General features: G+C 36.7%; 1 protein-coding gene across 2 annotated transcripts in view; it reads left to right on the plus strand.

The window, feature by feature from the left end:
• Window positions 1-430: 430 nt before the first annotated feature.
• The window catches only part of LOC149544733 (hexokinase-1 protein), a 65,998-nt gene continuing 52,404 nt past the window's right edge, over window positions 431-14,024 (plus strand). Inside the window, exon 1 of one of the 2 annotated variants that reach the window (XM_089795303.1) lies at window positions 431-686. In XM_089795303.1, coding sequence (XP_089651429.1) covers window positions 576-686 — 111 coding nt within the window. In that variant the 5' untranslated portion in view covers window positions 431-575. The remainder of the gene's footprint in view (window positions 687-14,024) is intronic. The other variant, XM_089795302.1, reaches the window with a different exon arrangement.

A 14,024-nucleotide genomic window follows, 5' to 3' on the forward strand; every position in this document is an offset into this window, starting at 1 on the left:
GAATTGTTCCTCCATTTGGCTATTATAACCCCATTCCAAAATCCTCAACTTTTAATTTATAGGGCCTAACTCACACAATCTTTAACTTGACCCCATTTTGGAGCTCATCTAGGGCCTCTAAGGCTTTCAAAATTGACCCTGAAGTTTTTCTACCAAAATTACACACCAAAAATCTACAACAACTTCATAAATACTAATGATATGACACCAAGTCTCAATATATCGGGCAAGTGTTTTAAAATGACACTTTTGAGGGGTGAACATAATGGATATCAGGAGAGGGTTTTAAAATGGCAGTTTTCAACCACTACACACTTAACGACCTCTATAGACAAATCTTAAATATCCAAACACTAAAACCTTAACTTTAAGCTCTTCAATCAACTGGAGAGGTGTATGATTTAACAGATGTAGATGCCCCAAATTAGCTGCTAGTGGGTCTCTTTCCTAGTGTAGCTATTTGTTTAAATAAATTTGATAAATGGTGTTTTAACCTTATATAATCTCATATAATGTAATCTGTTTGATTTATGGCATGTGGGCGACAGTGAATTTTGTTGATCTGTATATATCCGATGGCGGAAAGACCAGTGCCTCGCCGAAACAGCCCATGGGGAAATCCAAAGGAAGAAGATCGGCAGCCTCGCGCTCACAGATGCAATGATCGTCTGGAAGACATCATACAGGCAACTAATCCAGCCTACCATTCCTTTTTAAGTTTTGTCACACAATTCTGTCCAACATTTTAGATTGACAAAACATTACAAGCTTCTTCTTCATCATGTTATTAAAACACTTTAAAGTGGCTTTGATCTGAAATCTCACTGAGTTACAGTGTTCAGAGTCGTTTCTATTTTCTTTCTTTTTCTTTTCATTGTTTACTGGTTTATTCATTTTTGCCATTTTAAGGATCTCATGCATACAAGTGAACTGAACCCATTCTAGGGTTTCTTGGGTTTTGAATTGCAAATAAACCCTTCATAATTTTTCTCTTAATTCTGATCCTTAATGGTAAAATAACGTTATGCATTAAAATTTCATCCTATTGTGTATTTTCAAGCAAGAAATGATATCAAAATAATCTTAAGAAAGTGTAGGTATTAATTTCAAAACAGTGGTGAAATGATTTCGTGCATTACCAATGCAATACAATCATTGGACATATCTTGTAATCAAATTCCAGTTATTGGGAGAGATAACAAACGCTTTTTGGCATTCCGGATCATTTATATCTTCCGCTAATGAAGATCTCCCCATCATTTTTTCACTTAGATTTTAGTTTTTATTTGTACTTCCAGAGGCCCAAAGCCATTGGAATAAACTAAAGTGTTGAGAATGGCCGGGTTTTGGTGAGGGGATTCACGAACCTCATTCCTAGTCAGACTGGGCGGTCTGCAACCTCAATTTGCAGACTTGTTTGAGCTCGAAAGTACTAGAAAATCAACTTGACATTTTCACTAAAAATATTAGTAAACGTACACACACTCATATGAAGTTGGCTTGGTTTTGGCCGAGTTTTCCATACGGCCCGGGTCTGATCCATTGCTCTTTTGGTGGTACGTTATGTTGAGGCCCACTAATAACATTTATCTGTAAGAAAATTATTCTATTGCTAGCCACATGGAATTTGAATTATGATAATTCAAATGCACGATTCCTATCAGGTCCAACTTTACAACATCCTTATATTCTCTCGGGAACCCACCATCATCTTCTTTGAGGAGACCATGCCCAACTTAGCCAAACAATTTGTATGTGTGCCTTATTACCTTCTCTTGAATGATAGAAAGAATGAATTTTTGAAGGTCTTTGAATTACACGTTTCCTTAGCACTCTCAATAGGCCATTGTGTCTATTGACAGTTTTGTGTCACCTTCCATTAGCAATCTTCTCACAAAATTAGTCGGGACCAATCTTACTGCCATTAAGCTCATCCAATCTGTGACATTGTTAGAGTTTATTCTGGTAGAAAATTTGCTGAAATATTGAAATTCACTTGTAGAGTCCCAGATAATACAACTAGTAGCTGAGGGATTTGGATTCACATTGGAGACTCATGATAGGTCTTATTTAATGAAGGGTACCAGTGCTAATCCTGTGCTATTGCAGGTTAGGGTTAGAGGCTAAATTCTTGGAGACAGAGTCAAAGATTTCATCACTATAGTCAGAGTTCGAGGCTTCATAACAAATCTTGCATGAAATGCCATGTTACTGTAGACGATTCTTAAAACCAAATGTGAGACTTGATCATCAGATTTTCTTGTATCAGTTGCTTCTCTACGCCTTAGACAACTATATATGTACACACAGCTCTGACAGTTGTATAGAGCAGAATGTTGAAGATCTTAGCTGTGATAGAGATCTTTATCTCTGATTTGTTATTGAGAAATTACCTCTATATTGTGTCAACAGCTACAGAAGATATTTATGATAATATTATATGAAGAGACATGTGTCATGCGAAGAGTCGTGACTTTGGAAATATGAAAAGACTTGTATTTGAAATTGAAGAGACCTTTGGTTTTGATATGAAGTCTCTCTCAATTCTGTATATATATGTGATTGCGTTGTGTCAATTGAATCAAGTGAAAGCATTGTACTTGAACATTTTATTATCAATAAACGTGATATTTTTCTGGTGTGGCTGTTGCAAATGATTGAAAAGATCATGAATGAAGAATAATGGAACTGGTAAAGAATGTTTTCAATCATTGTTTTGTCATTGATGTCAAAATTGCTACTTGCAGGAATGACAATTGCTTTAGTGATCCAAATCCTATCAATTGGTTGATTGACAAGGAGGTGGCAATCAATAAGATGTAACTAGAGTACCTAGAGAAAGGTTGAAGTTATGATGTTGTAATGAAGTATAAGGATCAGCTAAGCCATTGATGAAATAGTGTATTGATGACATACTCTAAGACACAGAGGATGGACACACTGAGACACATGATGTAAGGATTAACTAAGTTCATTGGAGAGAGCCAAGCTAGCTAGTTAGTGCCGAACAAATTCTCAGTTGAAGCCGAGCAAGTTCAACTTAGTGTGTGCCGAGTGATTTTCAGGTGCCGAGCAGCCTTCAGGTGCCGAATGATCTTTAGGTGCCGAGTGAAGATCAGGTGCCGAGTAACATAGAATTTCTTTAGGTGCCGAGTGCCAGTAAAATAACAATAGAAGCCTAGAAACATAGAAGGAGCCGAGCATCAGTAAACCAATGATGCCGAGTTGCTGCATTATTTGTTAAGTCAAAGATTCGCCAGATCAGCAGCGATAAGTTTGTTACATCGAATTTTGTGAATTAGTTGGATGATAATGATGATGAGTAGATGTCATAGAATTTTATATAAGCCATGCAAACCAATTCAAGGCGAATGCTAATGGATTTATCATGAAGTTTTTAGAAGAAACAATTTGGAGGGAAAACAATACCATTTTCTCAAGAGCAAATTAAGATTTGAGCGGGAAATTGAGAATAGAACTTCTTTATAAGGAGTTACAGGTCGGAGATTAAACACGCATGCATGAGAGGGAATTGGTCATAAGTGTGATCATGAGAAGAAGCCAAGAGGAGTAAGAACAGAGCATCAAGACTCTGAGTTGATCAAGTGACCATAGAGTGCATTGGCATAACGAGTGGAAGAACTCAAGGAGACAGATCTTGAAGGGTGAACAAGCTGTCAGCACTGCAAGGGAGGAAAGGCAAGCAAAGAAAAGAATTGAAGAGTGATATGAAATCTGCACAGTTAGGGTTGCAATCTGTATCAGGTCAAAACCCTTCTAATACTTTCTTACCATTGTATTAGATATTGAAATCCTACATTGCTAGGTTAGCTTAACAACTAGGTGGATAAACCTCAAGAGAAGGATAATGAGATCCTCAGGAGAAGGATAAAGAGATCCTTAGGAGAAGGATAAAGAGATCCTCAGAGAGGAGGATAGGAGATCCTTAGAGAGGGATGAAAGATTCTTTTGAGAAGGTGATTGTAAATCCAATGGACTTGGGTGAGCCTAACGACTCTATGTAAATCCTTTAACAGGTTGACATTCTAAGTTGAATGTTCTTAAATCCTTTAACAGGGTCACATCTTACAATGTGTAAAGCCTTTAACAGGGCAGGCCTTTAATAGGGCAGACCATCAGAAGTTGTTGAAATCAATTGCGCAGTTATTTTGTGGGTATCATCCCTACCCCAGTTTTACCTTCTTATTCCTGGAGGGTTTCCGGGTCATCAAAATCCTTAGTGTTATGGTGTGATGCATATTATCTTTTATGGTTGTTTAATGTTCAATTGCATGCATGATAATTTCAGTTATGTGCCATGAAGGATTGGAAAAAGAAAAAGTTGTATTGGACATCATTGGACCTTGGATAACTGATTCACCCCCCCCCCCTCAGTTATTCTAAATAATTCTAACAATTGTTATCAGAGCAGACGACTGATTTGTTTCAAGGTACTAGTAGCAGGAAGATCAAGATGTCCAATAGAGAAGTTCCCAAGCTAAATAAAAACAACTTTGTTGCATGGCAAAGTCTCATGAAGCTACACCTCGGATCAATAGGTGACTATGCACAGACCTCAATCACAGTTGATCATGTAGACCCTGCAGGACCCCTCAGTGCAGATGACATGAGCAAGAAGAAGGAGCACAATCAAGCGATGTTAGATATTGCTTCAGCTCTAAGCTATGCCGAGTATGATGACATCAAAGGATGTGATACTTCACATTAGATGTGGGAAACATTATCAAGAATCTATGGAGGAGATGATAATGTCAAGAGAGCTAAAAGAGAGAGCCTAAGAGGAAAGTTTGATGATATGAAAATAGAAGAAGGAGAAAATGCTGCTCAATACGGTGCAAGAATTAAGGAAGTAGTCAGTGCCATAAGAAGCCTAGGAGGACAGTTAGCAGAAGAAACAGTATGTGGCAAATATTTGAGAACTTTGCTTCCTATCTATGCTATAAGAGTATCAACCATCCAAGAGCTAAGGTGTGTACCAGGCAACACAGTGACATTTGAAGGAATAATTGGAAGACTCACTGCCTTTGAGCTATCCAACTTTGACAACTACAAGCTAGAAAACTTTGAATCTGCATTCAAAGCCAAGATGACGATAAAAGACAATGATGAGGTGCAAACAAAGAAAAAGAATGGAAAATGAAAGTATGTATCTAGTGACAGCAACATTGATGAAGATGATGTAGACCAATTAGAGACATTACTAGCAAGAAGATTTCACAGAGGAAGAGGCAAATTCAAAGGTAAGCTACCAATCATTTGTTTTAATTGTAATGAAGTTGGTCACATTGCAGCCAGATGCACACAAAAGAAAAATTACAAGGATGGAGGCAACTTCAAGAACAAGAAAGAGGACAACAAGGACTACAGAGGTAAAGGCAAAAGATGCTACATTGTTGAAGAAGACTCTGACGAAAATGATGATGAAGTAGTCTATGTGGCTATGAAAGATGAATCAAATGAAGATGAAGCAACTGCCCTGGTAACCTGCATGAACAAGAATGATAGATGGATCATAGACAGCGGATGCTCTCATCACATGACTGGAGACAAAAGTAAGTTCATTACCTTTACTCAATATGAAGGAAATAGTGTTAGATTTGGTAACAATGCACCATGTCAGATCAAAGGGAAAGGTAGTATCAAGCTTACTGAAAAGATAACATGTGATAATGCATACTATGTTGAAGGCCTGAATTATAACTTGTTGAGTGTCTCACCGTTAGGCAACATAGGATACAAGGTTGAATTTGGAAATGGAATTGCCAAAATCTATGATTCTCAAGGAAGTCTAATAGGAAAAGGTGATCAGACTAGGAGTAATTTGTTTTACCTAGACATGGAAGATGCTTCTTGTCTCATTGTTCAAACTGATGATGTATGGTTATGGCACAAGAGGCTATGTCATGTAAATTTAGACAATCTGATAAGCATCAGCAAGATAAAGAAAGTCAGAGGTCTACCAAAGTTGAAGAAGCCTGATAACACCATGTGCAAACAATGCCAACTAGGGAAGATGACCAAGTCAACTTTCAAAAGCAAGACTTATACTTCTAATGAAGTATTAGAGCTAGTTCATACTGACTTGTGTGGTCCTATTGAAGTGCAAAGCTACAAAAGTGACAGATACATAATGCTATTTGTAGATGTCTATTCAAGGATGATGACAATCATGTTCCTGAAACTAAAATCAGATGCATTTCAAATGTTCAAATGGTACTTGGCCAGAGTAGAGAAAGAGATTGGAAAGAGGCTAAAATGTCTCAGATCTGATAGAGGAGGTGAATTCACATCAAGAGAATTTGAAGAGTTCTGCAATGAAAGAGGAATCAAAAGGCAGACATCAGCACCCAGGACTCCACCTCAGAATGGTATAGCAGAGAGAAGGAATATATCAGTTATTGACTGTGCTAGGACCTTAATGATGGAGAAGAATGTTGCACTCAAGTACTAGAGAGAAGCTGTAAGTACTGCAGTCTACACACTCAATAGAGTTCAAATCAAGAAAGGTACAAATGCTACACCTTTTGAATTATGGTATGGGCATTCCCCTAATGTAAAACATTTCAAAATATTTGGATGCAAATGCTATATATACAAAGAGTCTAGAAATGGAAAGTTTGATGCAAAAAGTGAGGAAGGCACATTTCTTGGTTATTCTACTAGAAGCAAAGCTTATAAGTGCTTGAATTCTAATACTAACAAAGTAGTAGAAAGCACAAATGTGAAGTTTGATGAGCTTGCAGAAGTTCAAAGTGTTGAGAACACCAAGAAAGCAGAAGAATACAAGACCTTTGTATACTTTTATGAAAGTATACTTAATAATGGTGAAGTTGCAACTCAGAATGACAATCAACAACAAAATTCAGCATCTGCCGAGTCACAGACAGTGAATGCTGAGCAACAGACACATTCAGAAGCCGAGCTGTAGAATACAAAAAATGTTCATTCAGATTCTGAGAACAGCCAACATGAAGAAAATGAACAAATATCTGATGAAAATATGCATGAGGGATCAGATTTTGAAAGAGACAACATGCAAACAAGGAAAGAACCAGTACTGGTAAAGTATGTGAAAAGACATCATCCTGCAGATCAAATTATTGGAAATAAAGAGACAGAACCAATGACAAGGAATAGACTAAGAAGTGAAACATGTCTGCTCAGCAAAATGGAACCAAAAACAGTAATTGAAGCTATAAAAGATGATGACTGGTACAATGCTATGAAAGAAGAAATAGAACAAATTGAGAAGAACAAGACATGGACCTTAGTCTCTAGACCAGCTGACAAGAATGTAATTGGAACCAAGTGGGTGTTTAGAAACAAGTTAGATGAGAATGGTGAAATCACAAGGAACAAGGCAAGACTAGTTTGTAAAGGGTATGCACAAGAAGAAGGACTAGACTATGGAGAAACTTTTGCTCCAGTTGCTAGAATGGAAGGTGTAAGGACCTTACTGGCATATGCAGCCTTCAAAGGATTTAAAGTCTATCAAATGGATGTTAAGTGCACATTTTTGAATGGTATACTTGAAGAGGAAGTCTACATAGAGCAATCAGAAGGTTTTGTTGATGAAAAGAACAAAAATAAGGTATGCAAATTACACAAGGCTATATATGGATTAAAGCAAGCCCCTAGAGCTTGGTATGAGAGACTTCACAAGTATCTAGTGCAAACAGGATTTGAAAGAACTGATGATAACAACATGTACATCAAATCAGAAGAAGGTAAGGATATTCTTGTATCTGAAATATTTGTGGATGACATAGTTTTTGGAGAAAAGGAAGTACTTTGCAAAAGTTTTGCTGACAAAATGAAACATGAATTTGAGATGTCTATGTTTGGAGAAATCAAGTTCTTTGTAGGATTGCAAGTACATCAATTAAAACATGGCATATTTGTGACACAATCAAAGTACATCAAGGATATACTCAAGAAGTTTGGATTAGAATATTCCAAACCAGTCAGCACACCAATGGCAACAAGACATAAGCTATCTAAAAATGATGAATCAGCTGAAGTCAATCAAACAATGTACAGATCCATGATTAAAAAACTACAATATGTTGTACATAGTAGACCAGACATAGCACTAGCAGTTGGAATAATGGCTAGATTCTCTGCTAATCCTAGAGAAAATCATCTCATGGCAGTAAAAAGGATAATGAGGTATCTTAAAGGAACTGATGATTTTGGTCTATATTACAAAAAGAATGAGAAGTTTGAGCTCAATGCATACACAAATGTAGATTGGGGAGGCAACATTTATGACAGGAAAAGCACAAGTGGAGGAGCACTACTTTTAGGTAAAAGGCTAGTTACTTGGACTAGCAAGAAACAAACATGCACATCTCAGTCCACTGCGGAAGCATAATATGTGGCAGCAGCAGTCAATTGCACAAACATTGTGTGGCTCAAACATCTATTGAAAGGAATGAAAGAAGAGGTAACCAAACCTGTGATACTGTATTGTAATAATACAAGTGCTATAAACATATCCAAGAATCCAGTAATGCATGCAAAAACCAAGTATATTGCAATCAAGTATCACTATGTTAGAGAATTGGTGGAAGACAAACAAGTGAAGATGGAGTACATTCACACAAAGGAACAAACTGCAGATATCTTCACCAAACCATTGCCCAAGGATGCTTATGAATATCTTAGAGGCAAGTTGGGGGTCATGCCCCTAACTCAAGCAATCTAAAGCAACAAAGAAGCTGCCCTGCATCAACAGGAGTAGATCATTGAAATATCAGAAGAATGATGTAGAGGATGACAACAGGAGTAGAAACTTCAGATCAGTCACAAGCATGGTGACAGAGGGAGAAAACATGAAGATGCACAACTTATATTTAGCATGTTGGAGATGCTACATCTTTGGCATTTATGTCAAAGAGGGAGATATATGAGAAACTGATCAATACAAAGTAAGAGGGATATATATATATATATATATATATATATATATATATATATATATATATATATATATATATATATATATATATATATATATATATATATATATATATATATATATATATGAGAGATGTATATGAAAGAGGGAGATTCAGAAGAGTAAGGATGCAGCAGTCCAAAGGGAGAAGCAGAACAAAGGATTCAGTTTGTATTAGCAAAAGAAGGAATTATATACCAAGCAGAAAACGTATGTAATTTTGGTGGTAACTAAGTTGATCAGCTTAATCATTTGATCAGTTTGGTTTGCCATCAATGCCAAAGAGGGAGATTGTTGGAAATGGTTGAAAAGATCATGAATGAAGAATAATGGAACTGGTAAAGAATGTTTTCAATCATTGTTTTGTCATTGATGTCAAAATTGCTATTTGCAGGAATGACAATTGCTTTAGTGATCCAAATCCTATCAATTGGTTGATTGACAAGGAGGTGGCATTCAATAAGATGTAACTAGAGTACCTAGAGAAAGGTTGAAGTTATGATGTTGTAATGAAGTATAAGGATCAGCTAAGCCATTGATGAGATAGTGTATTGATGACATACTCTAAGACACAGAGGATGGACACACTGAGACACATGATGTAAGGATTAACTAAGTTCATTGGAGAGAGCCAAGCTAGCTAGTTAGTGCCGAACAAATTCTCAGTTGAAGCCGAGCAAGTTCAACTTAGTGTGTGCCGAGTGATCTTTAGGTGCCGAGCAGCCTTCAGGTGCCAAGTGAAGATCAGGTGCCGAGTAACACAAAATTTCTTCAGGTGCCGAGCACGAGTAAAATAACAATAGAAGCCTAGAAACACAGAAGGAGCCGAGCATCAGTAAACCAATGATGCCAAGTTGCTGCATTATTTGTTAAGTCAAAGATTCGCTAGATCAGCAGCGATAAGTTTGTTACATCGAATTTTGTGAATTAGTTGGATGATAAGGATGATGAGTAGATGTCATAGAATTTTATGTAAACCATGCAAACCAATTCAAGGCGAATGCTAATGGATTCATCATGAAGTTTCTAGAGGAAACAATTTGGAGGGAAAACAATACCATTTTCTCAAGAGCAAATTAAGATTTGAGCGGGAAATCGAGAACAAAACTTCTTTATAAGGAGTTACAGGTCAGAGATAAAACACGCATGCATGAGAGGGAATTGGTCATAAGTGTGATCATGCGAAGAAGCCAAGAGGAGTAAGAAGAGAGCATCAAGATTTTGAGTTGATCAAGTGACCATAGAGTGCATTGGCATAACGAGTGGAAGAACTCAAGGAGACAGATCTTGAAGGGTGAACAAGCTGTCAGCACTGCAAGGGAGGAAAGGCAAGCAAAGAAAAGAACTAAAGAGTGATCTGAAATCTGCACAGTTAGGGTTGCAATCTGTATTAGGTCAAAACCCTTCTAATACTTTCTTACCATTGTATTAGATATTGAAATCCTACATTGCTAGGTTGGCTTAACAGCTAGGTGGATAAACCTCAAGAGAAGGATAATGAGATCCTCAGGAGAAGGATGAAGAGATCCTTAGGAGAAGGATAGGAGATCCTTAGAGAGGGATGAAAGATTCTTTTGAGAAGGTGACTTGTAAATCCCATGGACTTGGGTGAGCCTAACAGCTCTATGTAAATCCTTTAACAGGGTGACATTCTAAGTTGAACGTTCTTAAATCCTTTAACAGAGTCACATCTTACAATGTGTAAAGCCTTTAACAGGGCAGACCATCAGAAGTGGTTGAAATCAATTGCGCAGTTATTTTGTGGGTATCACCCCCACTCCAGTTTTACCTTCTTATTCCTGGAGGGTTTCTGGGTCATCAAAATCCTTAGTGTTATGGTGTGATGCATATTATCTTTTATGGTTGTTTAATGTTCAATTGCATGCATGATAATTTCAGTTATGTGCTATTAAGGATTGGAAAAAGAAAAAGTTGTATTGGACATCATTGGACCTTGGATAACTGATTCACCCCCCTCTCTCAGTTATTCTAAATAATTCTAACAGTGGCTAGGTTTTCCCTTCAAATGGAAGGGTTTTCTCAGGATAAATGTCGTTTCTTTTGTACCTTTGTGTTCTTTATTGCTGTTTATCCTTGTTTCTGGTCAAATCGTTAACGTAGAAGAGTACAAACCAGAGAGCAGTTTCAATAACTTCGCTTATGAAGTTATGCTTAGAACCACTCATGATAATAGAACAAGAAGACTTCATTATTCCCGGAGAAGCTTGGCTATCCTTACAAGCTCCTCACTAGCATTCAAATGCATGCATTTTGGCTATTTTCTGGTCTTGATCATATTCCTCAAGAAGCTTGGCTATCCTCAGAACATCCTCCTTAGCATTCAAGTGCATGCATTCTACACATAGTTATAAGATTCAGACTTAAACTCAGGAAAGATTCATCAGGCTGATTTCTGACTCATATCTGATACCTGAACTGGGAAAATTGAAAACAGCAAGGAACTATAGAGTTTTAAATCATTTTAAAAATCTTTTACTATGCACTTGTCACTAAATCAAACTTTAAATACATAATATTCTAATCAATTAGAAGCTAATTTGATCACATACGCCCTCTTTTCTTTCAAAGGACATTTCAATGCACAAAAAAATAAATCAGACTTTCATTTTTTTCTTTCTATGTGGGCACACAGCTTCTTAACCCTAAAATGTATCTTAAAAATTTGTTTTCATTGCCATTGAGCCCATTTTATGGTTTTTGCATTCCAAAAACAAATTGCTGCCAAGAAACTATTGATATTTAAAAGTAACCTGATTATACTCTAGGTTAAGTCTTGTTTTGTTCAAAAATAAAATTTGCTTCAAGTTTAGGGGAAACTAAAGTACTAATACTTCATTTATTAAGAGCATAGAGATATTTTTTTTATAAATACCCTGGGAAGAACAAAAAAGTGCAATGTCTCCTTTTTGGGATTGCCCTAGAATCACACTTTCCATTAAAATAGGAGTTCTAAGATGGTTAGAGAGATAACTTCTCTAGAACACCTTTTTACAAGGTAAATCCTGATTTAGATCCTTCAACACCAAAAAAGAACAAGAACACAAATATACTTTCATAGACTATATATTGTTAACATGATATAATCTATCACTATATATTGTTAACATGATATAATCTATCTTATACATTTATAACTTGACAAAGAGAATTCCAAACATAGCAACATGTAATGTGTAGTATTAGATGGAAAAATTACAAAAGGGTGCCTTAGCTCCACCCTAGGTCCAAGAGAGGAACTCTATCCCCCTAGGCCCCATGCTTTGTGGGGTTTGCATACTTAGTAGACATCACCATTCCTCCTTATTGTAGTGTAATGTCCCCTTTGTAAGGGTCCCTAATATTTGCTCTAGAATCACAAACTCCATTAAAATAAGAATTATAAGATGGTTAGATATAACTTTACCAATTAAAATGCCTTCTTACAGGATATTTCCTGATTTAGGCTTTGCAACACCAAAAAGTTAACAAGAGCACAAATATGCATTCATATAGTAAATATATCATTAACATGATATAATCCATCTTATATATTTATAATTTGATATAGAGATTTCTGATGTGTAATTTTTTTCTTTCCTAAAGGGTGCCCTAGCCCAACCCGAGGGCCAAGGGTGGAACCCTTTACCCCTTGGCCCCACGCTTCATGGGGTTGGCATATGTAGTGGATCTCACTATTCCCCCTTATTATAACTCCCTATACCAAATGTGGGTTATTGTTTGCAAGATAGTGCCTTTGTATGATGTACCCTATGCTCATTCCACAGTGGGCCTTATCTAGGGCCTTTGTGATCTGGAAGCATCTTGGGTTCTTGGTAATCTTGCATCAACCATATAAATATGTTTGTTCTTTAGTTTCCTGTTTGTGCTGTTGCAAGATTTCTTGTTGTGATCCTTTAGTTCTTTGAGTTAGCTGTTGTGATCTTAAGGATATTATCTGGATGTCATGTTCTATCTGTCTCTTGGATCACATTGCATTTGGTTTTGTCTTGATCGAGTTATGTTGGATTCTTCTCGGATTACTGATGTTCTTGCATGTTTCTCAACTAGTTCATGTTTTCTGATCTCGCAAAGTTATTTCCCAATTGATAAAACATGTTGGCGTGTATCTCAATGTTCTTTGATCATATGTGGACTTATATCTTGGATCACAATGGATTTCACAGCTTATGTGATAAGATCTATGTAATTTATGTCCTGTCCTACAATGTAATATTTTTTCCTGATTCTTGGAGGATTTAATATGTTCTTGGCCGACATGCACATCATGAAGTCTTTATAAGGCTTGTAATCAATCCCCCTAGGCAGTGAGTAGCTAGCAAAACATGAAATAGTTCCAAACCGAAAATTAGCAATAAGAATTCTGTATGTAATCAGGCTTGTTTGCCTGGAATATATGACTACATTTGGCAAACCCATTGTAGTCAAATTTCTGATAATTGAAGGCTGATCTTGCATATCTCTCATTTATTCGTTATTGCTTCTGTTGTGTGACTCTTGCTGCATGATTGGACAGATCTCTTAAGGTCTCTTTTACAATGACTGCACCAAGTAGTATTAGAGCGAAGTTTCTGTTCCTTGAGGAGATTAAATCATTGTCTTGGAGTCACAAAGCCCTAGTTGGTTTGTTTTGGGGTGGCAGAGTTGAGATTTGACCTGCAATCTGACTTGCACAAAGATGGTTCATGGAAGGAGAGATGCAGATCCAACCATGATGGACATGTTAAGACAAATTGTAGCCGGACTTGAGGCTGTAGAAATTGCTCAGAGGAGAGGCAGATATATTGAAGATGTGAGTGAACATGAAGGAGCAACCTTAGAACTTGAACAAGAAGATTTAAGATTTTTGTGAGCCTCGACTAGAGTGAATACAAAGCCTCGTTTCAATCCACCTGATTATGATGCAAAGTTAGGTTCAAATTAATTTCTTGATTGAATCTGTAACAACCACTTTTTCCAGGTCTTAACTAACAACTAAAATATCAAAGAAAATAGAGTTAATACTTCATATTCATAGGAAGACAGT

This window comes from Cupressus sempervirens, chromosome 8, assembly GCF_028749045.1.
Source record: "Cupressus sempervirens isolate cs-2001-9-10 chromosome 8, ASM2874904v1, whole genome shotgun sequence".
NCBI lineage: Eukaryota > Viridiplantae > Streptophyta > Pinopsida > Cupressales > Cupressaceae > Cupressus > Cupressus sempervirens.